Consider the following 14,926-nt stretch of genomic DNA (forward strand, 5'->3'; position numbering starts at 1 on the left):
TCCCAGTGTTAAATGTGTTGTTGCTTGTTTTAACATGAAAGCAGCTGATGGTGGTCTGTCGGCTGACTGCACAACGCACCACACACTGATCCTCACCACAAGATGATCTGATTACTTTTCATGCAGCATCATCACCAGGTGAGGAGTGAGTTAAACACTGGACTTTCTGCAGTCACAGTCACAGTGATTATAGTGAAGCTTCAGGCTCTGTCAGGTCAGTCTGTCTGTTACCACCTCACTCATCCTAGAGATCAGATTGTTTCTTCATCAGCCTCAAATTTATGTTTAGTGCTAATTTGCAAATCAGCAAATGTTAGCATGCTAATAAACTCAGCTTGTGAACATGGTGAACATTATTCCTCCTAGCATGTTAGCATGGTGAGGATAGCTGGTGAGTTATTTCAACTAGCCTTGATGTGGTTCATATGGTAAGGCTCATGTTGTAACCTCATGATGTCATCACAGTTCACAAGGCCATGGTGTCATTACTGTAACAGCTTACAGGTTACCGATGAGTGCAGAGACCACAGGCCTCCACACTGCCCAACACACTGACAGCTGCACTCTGCTGAAACAGTCCATTCAGCTGTTACTGTGTTCCAGAAATGAAGGAGAGAGACAATGAGAGGTCTCGACTCAGACACACCTGATGATGAAAGAGCAGGTGCAGGCAGGGAGCCTTGACTGAGCCAGTGAAGAAGAACTGCTGACGACTAACACAATTAGCTCTGCTGTGTGTTGTAGGTAATGTGACCCGGCTGCAGGTGACTCTGAACTTGTTGCCAGGTCGACAAAGTTTGAGCTTGAAAATTTTGAAGCTGCACAAAAAACAGAAACAGTCATAGTGGTCTAAAATATTTTACACTTCTCATAATAACACAAACAGTGTCTCCCATATATTGATTTATTAATCAACACTACTGTGACATAATTTTTTTTTTTTTTTTTTTTTTACCCACAGGATCAGTAAATCATTATTACACAGTCTAATAAAAAATAAATCAGATGTAAAATAGATTAGAGTCGATCTTGCAGTAATATATTTGACAGATTATTGATAGTGAAGTGATAAAGATGTTGAATAATGTGATTAACGTTTGTATTACTAATAATGTGCAGCGGTTTACTGGTTTCAATCAACTCAGTTTGACACAACAATTGGATCCAATTGAGTTCACAGCTATGAAACCTAGCAGGTTTTGGTTTACCTGGACCTGGACCTGTTCTACACTACAGCTAAACTGTTTAGATGCTGAGTGACACAGCAGCAGTCTCTATGTTAAGTCAGCTTCATGAAGATTCAATTAAAAAGCAGGACAACCATTAAAGACCAGTCTGTCTACAATCAATCGTCAGGAAAGTGCCTCAGCAGTGCTGTTCCTTTTATTTTGACCATTTCTCTTGATTTTATTATTTCACGTTGTGATTTTATTATTTCACGTTGTTAACATCAATCTGCCAAAGGGACTGCAGATGGAAATTAGACGCTTGGTTATAACCTGGCATATTTACATGTATATGCTCATTAATATGTACTGTCCCTTGTTTTTAAATAAATAAACTCCTAAACTCCTCTTATAGCATCAATAGTCTATCTATTGGTCTATTGATTTATAGCTCTATCGATCAATCTGTGTGTCATATTCATATTGTCAAAAGAAAATTTTGTCATTGTGGGAAATGCACCTGTTTGCTTTCTTGCTAAGAGCTTGATACTCAGGTTGATGCCATTATACATGATCCCATGTATAACACTGAAGCTAAAGCCAGCAGACAGTTAGCTTAGTTTACCATGAAAGACTGGAAACACGGGGGAAAAGCTAGCTAGGTTAGAAACTCAACCCACAGCTGTTCTACATTTAACTAATTAACATGTTCTATGCAGTTTATGAAATTACACAGGAAAAAGTTTGTTTAGCTACAGACCTGAGCTTGATTTCGATCTTCTCCTTTGAACACAAGAAAGCAAATAGATGTATGTCTCAAAATGTTCATCTATTTGTCCTTTTTTGTGATCAGTGTCTACAGGAGATATGCTGCAGATAAAGTGTTAAAAATCACTGTTGAAAAATCAATAACCTTCTTATAATGTAAACAGAAAAAGTTTGGTGTGGTTTAGGCACAAAAACAACTTCAGAGGTTCAGAGAGAGAGATCGGAATAGGGTTCAAATAGGATCTGTGTTAAGGTTGGACGGTGTTTGTTGTTGTTAAGGTTAAAGAATGATCAAGGTTCACAGAAACAACGCTGACTGTCATTTGGAAATGAAAAGCAGTCTCCCATGTTCAGTCCAGTTCACCATGACCTCACTAACATAGTCTGTTGTTATAACGTCAGCTGACTTCCTTTTCCGTCTGCTCTGTCATAAATATTCTGACCACTAGAGGCTTTGTCACCTGTTAACATGTCATTTTTGGGCTTTTGCTGAAACAGCTATCACAGTTTCATATGTCAAAGTCAAACAAATTTCTTGTTTGAGTTCCTGTTTATTCATCATGAAATTATTTTACAGTAATTTATAATTATGCCAAAACATGATATAGAAATAAACAATGCTGCTGGCGTTGCTGTTCCATGACGCTAACCTTCAACCAATAAAACATATTTCGAAAATATATCAGTTTACATGGAAAATACATTCAGATCCTACCTGTGCAGATTCTTCCTCTGCCTTTATTTTTCCGACAGGATGAGGAGAGAAAATGTGCTTCTACAATAAAGCTAACCCATACCAAAAATTGAATTAAGGCTGAAATGAATCAGTTATTTTTCACAGAGAACTCAGTGTTTGTGCTCAAATGTCTTACTTTACCAAATGCAAACATCCAGGTAAAAGTAATTGATGGTTTCTGCAAGTATACAAACAGTCCATGCAAATGAGGCTCACACCTCATGATTTATACACTGCAACTTATTCAAAGCTGCATTCAACATATACAGTTCATTACAAACAGGAGTCTTTGACCTGGCCTGTAGACCTCTTAAACAGGTAAACAGTATTTTGTGCTGTTGATGAGTCCGACAGAGGAGGAGATGCTGAGGAGTCAGAGCAGTTCGCTGCTCTCTGATGTGGATCCATGGCATGTCAAATTGGCATGTGTTATTGAAATCTAAACTCAAACTCTAAATATGTCATTTATCATTACCTTTTTTAAATGAACCATAGTCAGCAGAACTCCTGACAGACGAGTAATAATTCCATGTGAATTACGATCCAGAGGCATTCCCAGACCAGATGGAGCATGTTCTGGGTCTACCCTGAGGCCCCCTACCAGTGGTCTACCCGTGGTCTACCAGGTGGACGTGCCTGGAAGACCTCCAATGTTGGCCCTGCTGGGAGTAACTGAGCAGGACTGTTTTAGTGGATGCTAACATCAGTGTCATGAAGCGCCTTTGTCAGGTATTTAATTCAATGGATTTTACTTTAATGAGTAGATCATTTTCTACAGTTTTCATTAGTTCGACCAACTGAAACCATACAGTAGTCAGTCAGTGGAAGTATCTGTATTGTTCTGAATATGTCTGTTTTTATTCATACTGTATAAAAGAGTTTATCCACACTGTTCAGCCCTAAATACTGACGTCTGTTTCATATCAACAGACATGCGAGAACGAATACACTTCCCATGATCTCCTACAGTGTCTGCTCTGATGGATCTATTATTACTGTAATGACGTGAAGGTGAAGTATCACAGAAGATTCAGTGTTCATGTGTGTTCTCTTTCTTGATGTCTGTCCTGCTGAAGTGAAGCTGTGGTAATGTGTTAGACTGGGTTGAGCTCCTCTGAGGTCAGTCCATGACTTCCTGTTTGATCATTGTGAGTGTAGGGGGGTGTTGGCTCTCCCTCTGTAGGATGTATTCACTGAACTGAGAAGAGTCCACTCCGCCGCCACAGGAAGCTGTGATCCGGAAGCCTCTGAGCTGTAACCTCTCCAACACCTGCAGTCACACAATACACCAAACACACCTGAGTGAGATTTGACAAGGAACCTTTGAGCAAGACATTCAGACACTTCCTCCAATAGAGTGCTGGAGTGAGACTAGATGGAGCATCTTCAACATTTATGATCAGTTTGAAGTCAGTATGTGGAGGTTTTTTCAAAAGTATGGTCGACACTGAACAGGCTCAAAACAACACATTTGCTGTTCATCAGGATCGTCCCTGCAGTGTTTTATAGTGAAGGTGCCACAGCGAATGTCATAGGAAATGAATTCAGTCAGTAATTAATCAGTGTTCAGAGAACAGAAAACCTTCATGGATTTCACATGTTGGGAAAAGCAGTCCAGTTACAGGAACGTAGGAGACTTAACTATGGTGGCCATGAAGGTCAAAACACATTTCACAAAACAACATTTCAGATTACAGAAATGTCCCTTCATTTCTGTAAACACTTCTTGTTTGTGATTGGACAGAACCCAAGTCAACAGTTTGCGGATGGACAGGAAGTGATTTTCTGTCAAACTGTGGTAAAAACTCTTTGTGGTTTGAGTCGTCAGCATTGAGCCTTAGCCAGGAAGGCCAGATCATAATAAAAACCTAAACACTGAAAAAATACCGACAGCATAAAAAAACTGTAACCGAAAAAAAACAGGCATGAAGAAAAAAATCTGAAAATTAACAATGAAAAACATAATACAAAAAATTGCTTGTGGCTTTGTAAGTAAGCAATGAAATCTTAAAATGGATTCTAAAAGCAACAGGTTGCCAGTGAAGAGACACGAGGATCTGTGAAATGTGTTTGTTAGTCCTAGATGAGCTGGAGGCCAGAGAGAGATGTTACAGAATGTTACGGATGATAAAAACATGTTTATCTAGAGTGAGATTATGATCAAAATGACACCAAGATTTCTGCAGTGCTGAGTCATTGAATGAGATAGTGGATATAATGAAAATCTCAGTCTATCAGTGTTTAGCTGCAGGATTTTGTGATGTCCACTTATGGATATCATGTCCACAGTTTAGCAGGTTGGCAGTGTTTTAAATAACTCTGAGTATTATCTGCATCGAAATAGAAACTGATATTATGCCTGTGTATGTGTGGCCCAGAGGGAACATGTAAGTGGCTTAGAGGTTGGGCCAAACACGATAAAAGAGTCAGTTATCCCTGTGAGGATAACTGCAACATGCCCTGATATGAACAGCTGTTGTCTTGGCAGCGATTGTCCTCCTCAGTGTTGTACAGAGTTGGTAGTCTCACAGCCTCTAGAAGAAGCTGATCATCAGCTAGGTGCTTCTGGCCCTGATGCTGCGTCACCTCCTGCCTTAAGGGAGGGGCAGGGTGGGTGGGGTCCTGCACCTGCTGATGTGAATGTCACAGGTAAAGGGTAGGCTGGTGACCCTCTGTCTGCAGCAGTGCATGATGGAACAGATGGGTTTGATTGTTAGGTGATGTGCATGTGAAAGCCAAATAATCAATAATTGATTAATTGAAGACCTCTCTGTTGTACCTGGTGCTCTGCAGTTCCTCTGTGTGTATGTTTACACACAGGAAATAAACACATACACACGCACGCACGCACGCACGCACGCACGCACACACACACACACACACACACACTGATGAAATGTGTCTCCACACAGAAAAATTATTGGCTAACTGTCAAAATGTTCAGTATATTAAAAGGTCTCCACCTGAATATTTCACATAAAACATTTTCCCATCGAAAACACAATGTCATATAAAAATATGATATTAAAGTAAATGTTTCTGAGATTTTTTAACCGATCTGTTTCAATGCTTTGTCTAGGGTGTTTTGGTTATGTCAAACATGGATTCTCAATAATGAATCCGGAATATTTCACAGAAAAAGATTTATTGTATTCAAAGAGAGAAGTTAATAGACATCTTTTGTTTGGAAAGGACATCTGTGCGTTATTGATACTGCGTCTTAAAGGACCAGTGTGGAGGATTTGGTGGCATCTAGTTGTGAGGTTGTAGATTGCAACCAACTGAATACCCCTCCTTCACCCCTCCCTTTCCAAGTGCTTGGGACCGGCATGCACCAAAGTTTCAGCTCAACACACGCCCTACCTCTTTGATCGTTTTTGGATTAGCTGGGAGTCAGGCGCGGAGTCAGGCTCACTTTGAGCTTCAAAACCGCTCTTCAAAAACCTGTGGGTGATTTCATGGAGGCTACGTCCATCTTTATTTAGTCTATGGGGAGAACCTCCGGTGGCTTTCAGGTAATGTAAAAACTCAAAAGGCCCTCTCTACAGCCAGTCTTTGGTTTGTCTGCTCTGGGCTACTGTAGAAACATGGCGGTTCAACATAGCAGGCTCCGTAGAGAGGACCTGTTCCCTGTGTAAATATGAAGGACTCATTTCAATAAATGAAAACACAACGATTCCTAGTTTCAGGTGATTACACACTCACAAAAACATAATTACTCGTATTAAATTCCGTTTCCTACACTGACTCCAGGTGATCCAGCTGTTGCTTTGCAGACTTCAGACGTTCACTTCTGTGATGAGATCACAGGTAAACTTTCCTTCTGATGAACTTCTCATTAACTCCAGAGAGGGCTGCTGCGAGTAATGAAGACTGGGACAGTTCAACCAGCATTGTTTGCATGTCACCTTCTTTTGATCGTCCTCTAGCCTCTTGAAATGATCCACACTCTGATCCATACTCTGGACTTCCTGTCACTGTAACACACTGTTTTGATGTTTGAGGTATTGTGGCCTCTCTTGTGACACGTGTCAGTAAAAATAAAGAAGTTGTTGCTGCAGTTCATCATTCCTCGTCTCTATGTCCTATTTGTTATTCCGTTAGTAAATACAATATGTCCAGTTAGTTGAACCAAGGACCTTAGTTATGTTTCTGTTCAGTAACCTCACGGACCAAATGTGTTAGGGGTTAGGGTTGGTTTGGGTCAGTTTATTTATTTATTCGGATCCCCCCCATCTTCCTGCAGTTAGATCTTTTTAGAGAATCAAAACTCTCGACTCTTTTCATCGTATATCAGTGGGACGGCATCTTAACTTGCCTTGTGTTTCTGCCTCTGTGTCTCACGTAAAACACTTTGAATTACCTTGTAGCTGAAAGATGCTACACAAATAAACTTCCAAACCCTGAGGTTTTATATTTTATATTTTTATTTAATAATAATATGATCAATACCAGTAATAATACCAATTATTTTTATAATTTTCTCCTGTAGTGGCTTTAAAGGTGTTTCATTAACAGAAACCAAGTCATAGCCTAATGAGTCACATGCTATTCCATATTTTAACATTTGCCTGCACTGTGACTTGAGCCTGTGGTTTTTTTCTATGTCACTGAGCGGCTGGCAGAAGGACAGAACAAAAATGTGAAACTTGAGCTACAAACAGGTCAGTCTACAGTATGATCCCTTGTTGACCGTGGTATTGAGTGTGTGTTGTACCTGCACAGAGTTGAGGTGGCAGTAGCCGTTGAGCGGGAAGCAAATGATGTGTGTCGAGTCCTGGTTGCAGCTGCTTTTCAGGGAACTGGACATGATGTCTCTGACCTCAGGGAAAACTTCCTCAATGATGTCCCGGTGGGCGCTCACACTGATCCTCTCCCCAAGCTCCGGAGCCACATGAACCACAACACACTCACACTCCTGACACACACTCCCACATTCCCGCTCAATCCTCCAGCGCTCCAACTCGGCCTGCAGAGGGGCCAGCTGGAAGAACCTGGCCTCTTCATACAGCAGGGAGTATTCCTCCAGACACACGCACACACGCACACACACACACACACACACACACACCATATACCAAAAATTCACCATTTGTGAGAGAGAAATGTGTCACCTTTAAGCAGAACAATTTTAATTTACTTAATTGTCATTTCAGTTATTATTTCAACATGACAGAACAGATGCTGACTACACAACTTTTGCTGCAACTTGTCTTTCACAGGCAAACTTGTAAGATTTGAGTCCAGAACCTTTGAGTCAGCTTAGGTGGTCTAGGTCTGGAGTAGGTGAGCCATCTGAGACAGTTTCTAACATGGTTGAACTTGTAACTGATACATTTCAGTGATAAGTCTGAGGCAAGCTATGAGCCGTATCTGACAATAACACAACAGAGAACTGGAATAAAGGTGGTGACCAGACACACACACACACACACACACACACACACACACACACACACACACACACGCAATAACTTCTTTCTTGGTTTCACAAAATACTGCTATCATTCACTTCAGTTGTGGACCCCTTCAACTGGAATAACAATATTAATTGTATAAATGCATTTGTGCATGGTGATGTCAACATGGAAACAGTCAGGCTCAAAAAAAACCACACAGCGAATCTGAGATAGTGAAAGTAGTCCTGTAATCTGCTCTTAGGTGAATTAAATAAGGTTATCAAACACATAAAGCACCAGACTGAAGACAGTGAATTGTAGTGTACGTTATTGAAGACTGTGTTGATCAATTATAAAACATTGATTCTGTACTGTCATGGTGGCATAAATATTCTTGGCTGAAGGGAAATATACTCACCACAGAGATATATTCATTCTCATTTAAGTATACATGTAAATTTTTTGATATCACTACATAGCCATTAGCATTAACAGCTGTTTACAGTCTAGAAGAAACATCAAACAGTTGTCTCCAGAGGTGGAAACAAACACCAATCTTATATCTTGTTTTGTTCTATTTCTATCACTTCTTTTCTTCCACTGAAGTTAGCATGCTAATCAGCTAGCCTCTCTCTGTCCCAGCTCATAATATGACTTTGCAATAGCCGGTCACCAACATGGGAGGATGAAAACATAGCGTTGCCCAGAGGGTGTATTCCAACCTCTTGTCTTCAGCCAACACAACCATGTCTGAGGCTCTTGGCAAGCAACCATTATCATCATTATCACCTCCACCTCAACCTGACAAAAGGTCATGTTTGGTGGCAGAGAAAACTTCCATTTAGCACAGAACTTAATATGTGTCAAAGCAAAGAAAGACAACTCCTGTATTTTTGTCCAAAACTAAGTCATATAAATGCACCAATACATAGTCAATCAATCAATAAATGTTTAACTGAGATACTGCTGAGGTACTAAACCTTAGCTAGCAGCTAACCCACTGAATACATGGTTAAAGCCACTTTGTGTCTCAGCGGAGAGAAGAGTTGCTAAAAGCAACTAAACAGTCTGTAGATGGTTTCAGTGGGTGTCCTGTAATTTTGACAACAAATAATGAACAAGAAAGTTAAGACAGACACACAGACAGGTAGGCAGACAGACAGACAGCACTGAGGTGATAGAACATGTTGGCAACAGCTTCTGTAAATACTGTGAATGTTGACAGGAAGTCAGTCAGAGTGCAGTCAGGCTGTTGAATGGAAGTGCAGTTTAATTGTGCAAATCCACAGCACAGTTAATTAAAAAAGTTCATATATGGAATTACCCTTTAACGAGGCACTGCCAGTACAACACTATGACTGTACGGGGTGTCTGGACAGTTGTGATTCAGGGGAGCCTGTAACACTTCAGACAGTTCTCATGTAACTTCCCAGACATGGTGTGTAAGTCTAAGTGTCTCTGGACTAATCCCTCCTCTGACAGTCTGTCCCCTTCTGATGTGGGACTGTTAAGACAGTACCTGATCAAAGCTCTACAGACACTCACTTTGAAGTCATCAGGGATGAGGAGTTTTGAAGTCCTGAGAAAGTTGAGTATGTAGCGGAACATGTGGCCATCTCGATCGATGAAGTAGTGCTGCTTCAGACTGTCCAGCACTATGGGTTCTGTTCCATCAAAGAGACGGCCGATCCTGCCAGAGACAAAAGAGAATACCACACAGAGGATCCTCATCAAAGACCACACCACATGACCTGTAATGTACTGCAGCAGCTCAACCTTCACACCCTCTTCACACATTAAAAGCTGTGATTTTCAATATTATTTTAAAGTGATAGCTCAGGTTATTTGATCCATTTCAAATAACCTGAACTTTTTTTTTTTTTTTTACAGATGTTGCGGCTCAACATTAAAGAGACCAGATCTTTCTTTGCTCTGCTGGACAAAGGAACTCACACTCCACAGTTTCTCACCGTTCACACCTGGGGACGAGCCTTCCCCCCACAGACCTTACTGGCCAGCCAGTGTAGGTCAGCATGTGACATGTGACCCCCAAGGGTGTCACCAAACAAAACCAGTCCTCTAGACCTCTTCTCTCTCTCTTCCCTTCTTGGCTTGCTCTGGAGAGCAGCTCCAGCTCTCTCCTCTTGGTTCTTCAAAGGGCAACAAGGCCCCAGCCCAGGTCAGCTCTGCTACCTGAGAAACCAGCTCTCTCGGCGGCCTGCTAACAGCAGCCTGCAAACACTCTTCTCCTCTACAGCAGCGACCTACTTCGGATTAACTGAGTGTCAACCAAATTCTCTTCAGAATCAGCAGCTACGACACAAGGCCAGCTGATTTTCCAAGCAACAGGAGTCGTAGCAGAGTTAGCGTGGAACAGCTAACTCTGTGAGGAGAACAAAGTAGATAACAGCAAGCAACACAGCCAGACAGGACTTTACTCCACCAGGAAGCCTCCCAACTCACTGGACTTTACACCAACACTGGAAAGGACCTTTGTTTGTTCCAAGGACTGGGTAACGTTAACTGACTGGGCCTAACCTTTCACAGCACAGCATAGCTAAGCAGCAGAAGCCTTAACTTTGTTAATGTACTTGTTGATTGATGTCTTGTTGTTGTAATGTTTGCTTAGGTGGTGGTCAGTCATACAGTTAATCGAGTACTCGTATGTTCACACACATAGTAGTACGTCTCAGTTCTAGAACCTGCATGAAGCTAACAAGGTCAGAGACTAAAACCATATTGGCTATTTTGCCTATTAGTTTAGGCTGGTGCCCCGAGGACTTAAATATATAAATAAATACAACAGATAACATCCACTAGTATCTGTTCCTGTGGCTTTCTGGGACTTGGGGAAGATGAGGAACTCATGTTGTGTCTCGGCCACCTCTGGACAGGACATAACACTCCTCAGTGTACACTCAACTGCTTGTTCATGCAGTTACCCAATCAGCCAATCATGTAGCAGCATTTAAAACTCCTGCGGATCCAGGTGAGGAGCTTCATGATTGTTGATCTGAGTGTTTCTCAAATTGCTGATCTCCTGGATTTTCACGCACAACAGTCTCTAGAGTTTTTACTCAAAATAGAGCAACAACAAAAGCATTTAGTGAGCAGCAGCTTTATGTTGATGATAGAGGCCAGAGGTCAGAGGAGAATGGACAAAAAGGCTACAGTCCCTCAGTTAATCACTCTTTGAGCAAAAAAGCTTCAGAGTGAACAACACGTCCAACAGCAACAGTAGAAGACCACGTCAGGTTCCACTTCCTGTCACCAAGAACAGAACCCTGAGGCTGCAGTGAACACAGACTAACCAACACTGGACAGTTGAAGACCTGGTCTGATGGATCTGGATTTGTGCTAAGGCAACAGAATGTAGAGTCAGAGTCTGAATCCATGGAGCCAACCTGCCTTGAGTACCTGGAGTCTAGGATGGTGGTGGTGGTGTGATGGTGTGGAGAATGTTTTCTTCTTAATACCAATCAATCATGGTCTGCATGTCTCAGTCTATCTGAGTATTGTTGCTGACCATGTTCATCATTCATGGCCACAGTTCACCATCTTCTAATTGCTCTCCAGCAGGATCATGTTCCTGACAAATCTGATGAGATGATGTGATGCCTCATGTCAACATGGAGCAGAGTCTCAGAGGAAAGTTTCAACATCTGGTGGATCCATGACATGAAGAACTGAGGAACGACCCAGTGTCAGTGTGCTGTTCCTAATAAAGTGTTAATTGACTGTACATTGGGAAGTTTTTCAAGATACTTCAGGTGAAGTAGACATCTTCTTTTAATTTTGTGAAAGACAGTCAGAGACAGTCAGTCTGTATTCTGTTACACAGCAAAGTCTAGCTACATTTTATTAACATTAGTGGGTATACTGAAATGAGTTAGGCTGCGTTTTATAGCTGATGTTACAAAGTTTTGCTTGAAGGAACTTTATAAGATTTTGTCAGAGGTTAGATTCGTATTATCCAGAATCCAGGCAAAGGAAGTGTGGGAAGCATTTTAAATGAGAGGCACCAGCACTTACTGCAAATGTAAATGAAAACAGGGTGGATATGTCATAATGTGGTGTTCTCAATCAGTTTGTTTCCAAAAGGTGGATGTCCTTTATTTTCCCTACAGTGGCAGTGCACCTGAATGCACCGTGAGGAGCTTGAGGTGACAGGTGAATTTAATGAACTAATTAGTGTGAAGTGGAGTGGCTTGAAAAACTGATTTTCAGACAGTGTGCGAGGAGGCTGAGAGGAGGAAGCTACTGTGCTGGACTGTGTTGTGCTGGGCTGTGTTGGGCAGAAGAGGACTCCCCTACTTACCTGGAACCCCCCCCACTTAGAGGATTGTTGGCACCTGAAGGAAAAGGACTTCCCAGTTACCTGAAACTCACCCTTGGAGGATCACTGGCAAATAAAAGAAGAGGAAAGTAAATAATATTCTCTATGTGTCTCTCACTCTGACTCTGACTCTCTCCCAAATATCAGGAGGCTTGCAATGGTGTGAGGCTGTGGAAGAGTGGGTCCCTCTCCCCCCCCGATTGAAGGTTGTGCTACCACCATCTTAAAGTCCACCAGAAATGCATCCTTGGGATTTGTGTAAATAAATAGTGTTTGCCCTTTTTTACCAGAAACCTCTGTTTGGTTATTGTCACTCGAAATAGTGCACCCTGATGTAAATAAAAAAACAACATACATACTTTTCTGTCATTTATTGTCAAATTTTAAGTGTTATATACTTTAAACATACCGATAAGTCTGAACTTGTATGGCACTTGAATGGAAAACATTACTGTAGTTGTCTTTACTACATTTCAAGTAACTGAATTTCTTCTTCTTCTTCTAAACAAAAGACCTTTGAGCTGCCCACTCCCTATTTTAACCATGTATTAACTAGTGGCATTAAACCCAACAGGTCCCCACACATCTCTTTCTTCTCTTTGTGAAGAAATCTCACATTCACCAAAAGCTGGGCATTATCTGTTACATCTCTGGGCTCATCAATGGCTAAGGATATGCATACTGCGTTTTGAACAGCTGCATCAAGCTGTGCCAGTTGATCCTCTGCTAATAGATCAGTTTTTCTGGTTGTCGTTGAAGCTGACTGTAAGGTTTGGATGATGGTGAATCCTTACAATCAGGATGAAGGCCAGCAGGATTGGAGTGCAAGCATGAGAGAGGACAGAATCAGTCACACAAAAGTTGGTTGCAGAGCTCTTAGTTTACTGGTGAGCTGAGGCAAATGACACAAACAAAGTCCAAAAGTTGTTACATAGAGGTCACAGGATGGCTGGACAACCAAAGCAGTCTGACTGGTGTAGCAGGTTACATTGGATAGCGGCGGTGACGTCCAACCTGACCCCCATTCTTTGACACACTACCCTGCTTTCCCACCTGGTATGAGTACCCCTAGCCTCTACCAAATATCACCTAGTGCAGGGACCCTAGACACTAGCACCACACATATCGAATACCTTTACAATTTAATCACACTGATATTTACATAAACTAACCTTTGGCCTAACACAGATCAAAATAGAATACATAATAAACTAAAGAAATACCCAACAAAAGCCAAACTTAAGTAAAACCCCTCTACCCACTCCCCTCTCTCCTTCCTGCCCACTTGGTACAGCCTGATGAGGTAATTGACACCTGCCGAGTCTGGCAGCATTCCCATGTGTGCACTGCATGAAAACACGCCCCCCGGAAGTAGACCTCAAACAGAGAGAGTGGCTAGTAGGGGTTCCCAAAATAAAAGCACAACAAAAAATAAACTTCCTGTCTTAGCCAATGTGCATAGTTTTTTCACCTCTACTTGGTAGAATTCCAATCCTTCAACTTTAACTTACTGTTGATATGGTAATTTGGTTATAGTTAGTAAGCTAATGGTTAATCAGAGTTCCAGATTAATGATAATAAATTGAGACTAAAACCATATTGGCTATTTTGCCTATTAGTTTAGGCTGGTGCCCCGAGGACTTAAATATATAAATAAATACAACAGATAACATCCACTAGTATCTGTTCCTGTGGCTTTCTGGGACTTGGGGAAGATGAGGAACTCATGTTGTGTCTCGGCCACCTCTGGACAGGACATAACACTCCTCAGTGTACACTCAACTGCTTGTTCATGCAGTTACCCAATCAGCCAATCATGTAGCAACATTTAAAACTCCTGCGGATCCAGGTGAGGAGCTTCATGATTGTTGATCTGAGTGTTTCTCAAATTGCTGATCTCCTGGATTTTCACGCACAACAGTCTCTAGAGTTTTTACTCAAAATAGAGCAACAACAAAAGCATTTAGTGAGCAGCAGCTTTATGTTGATGATAGAGGCCAGAGGTCAGAGGAGAATGGACAAAAAGGCTACAGTCACTCAGTTAATCACTCTTTGAGCAAAAAAGCTTCAGAGTGAACAACACGTCCAACAGCAACAGTAGAAGACCACGTCAGGTTCCACTTCCTGTCACCAAGAACAGAACCCTGAGGCTGCAGTGAACACAGACTAACCAACACTGGACAGTTGAAGACCTGGTCTGATGGATCTGGAATTGTGCTAAGGCAACAGAATGTAGAGTCAGAGTCTGAATCCATGGAGCCAACCTGCCTTGAGTACCTGGAGTCTAGGATGGTGGTGGTGGTGTGATGGTGTGGAGAATGTTTTCTTCTTAATACCAATCAATCATGGTCTGCATGTCTCAGTCTATCTGAGTATTGTTGCTGACCATGTTCATCCTTCATGGCCACTGTTCACCATCTTCTAATTGCTCTCCAGCAGGATCATGTTCCTGACAAATCTGATGAGATGATGTGATGCCTCATGTCAACATGGAGCAGAGTCTCAGAGGAAAGTTTCAACA

The 14,926-nt window shown here is 41.7% G+C and overlaps 1 protein-coding gene across 1 annotated transcript in view; it reads right to left on the reverse strand.

Annotated features, from left to right (window-relative positions):
• Window positions 1-2,471: 2,471 nt before the first annotated feature.
• Window positions 2,472-14,926, reverse strand: part of LOC130171557 (uncharacterized) — a 36,730-nt gene continuing 24,275 nt past the window's right edge. The window contains exons 3-5 of the mRNA XM_056379633.1: window positions 9,615-9,759; window positions 7,388-7,693; window positions 2,472-3,940 (exon numbers count right to left, since the gene is read on the reverse strand). Coding sequence (XP_056235608.1) covers window positions 3,791-3,940; window positions 7,388-7,693; window positions 9,615-9,759 — 601 coding nt within the window. The 3' untranslated portion in view covers window positions 2,472-3,790. The remainder of the gene's footprint in view (window positions 3,941-7,387; window positions 7,694-9,614; window positions 9,760-14,926) is intronic.

This window comes from Seriola aureovittata, chromosome 6 (assembly GCF_021018895.1).
Source record: "Seriola aureovittata isolate HTS-2021-v1 ecotype China chromosome 6, ASM2101889v1, whole genome shotgun sequence".
NCBI classification, from domain to species: Eukaryota; Metazoa; Chordata; class Actinopteri; order Carangiformes; family Carangidae; genus Seriola; species Seriola aureovittata.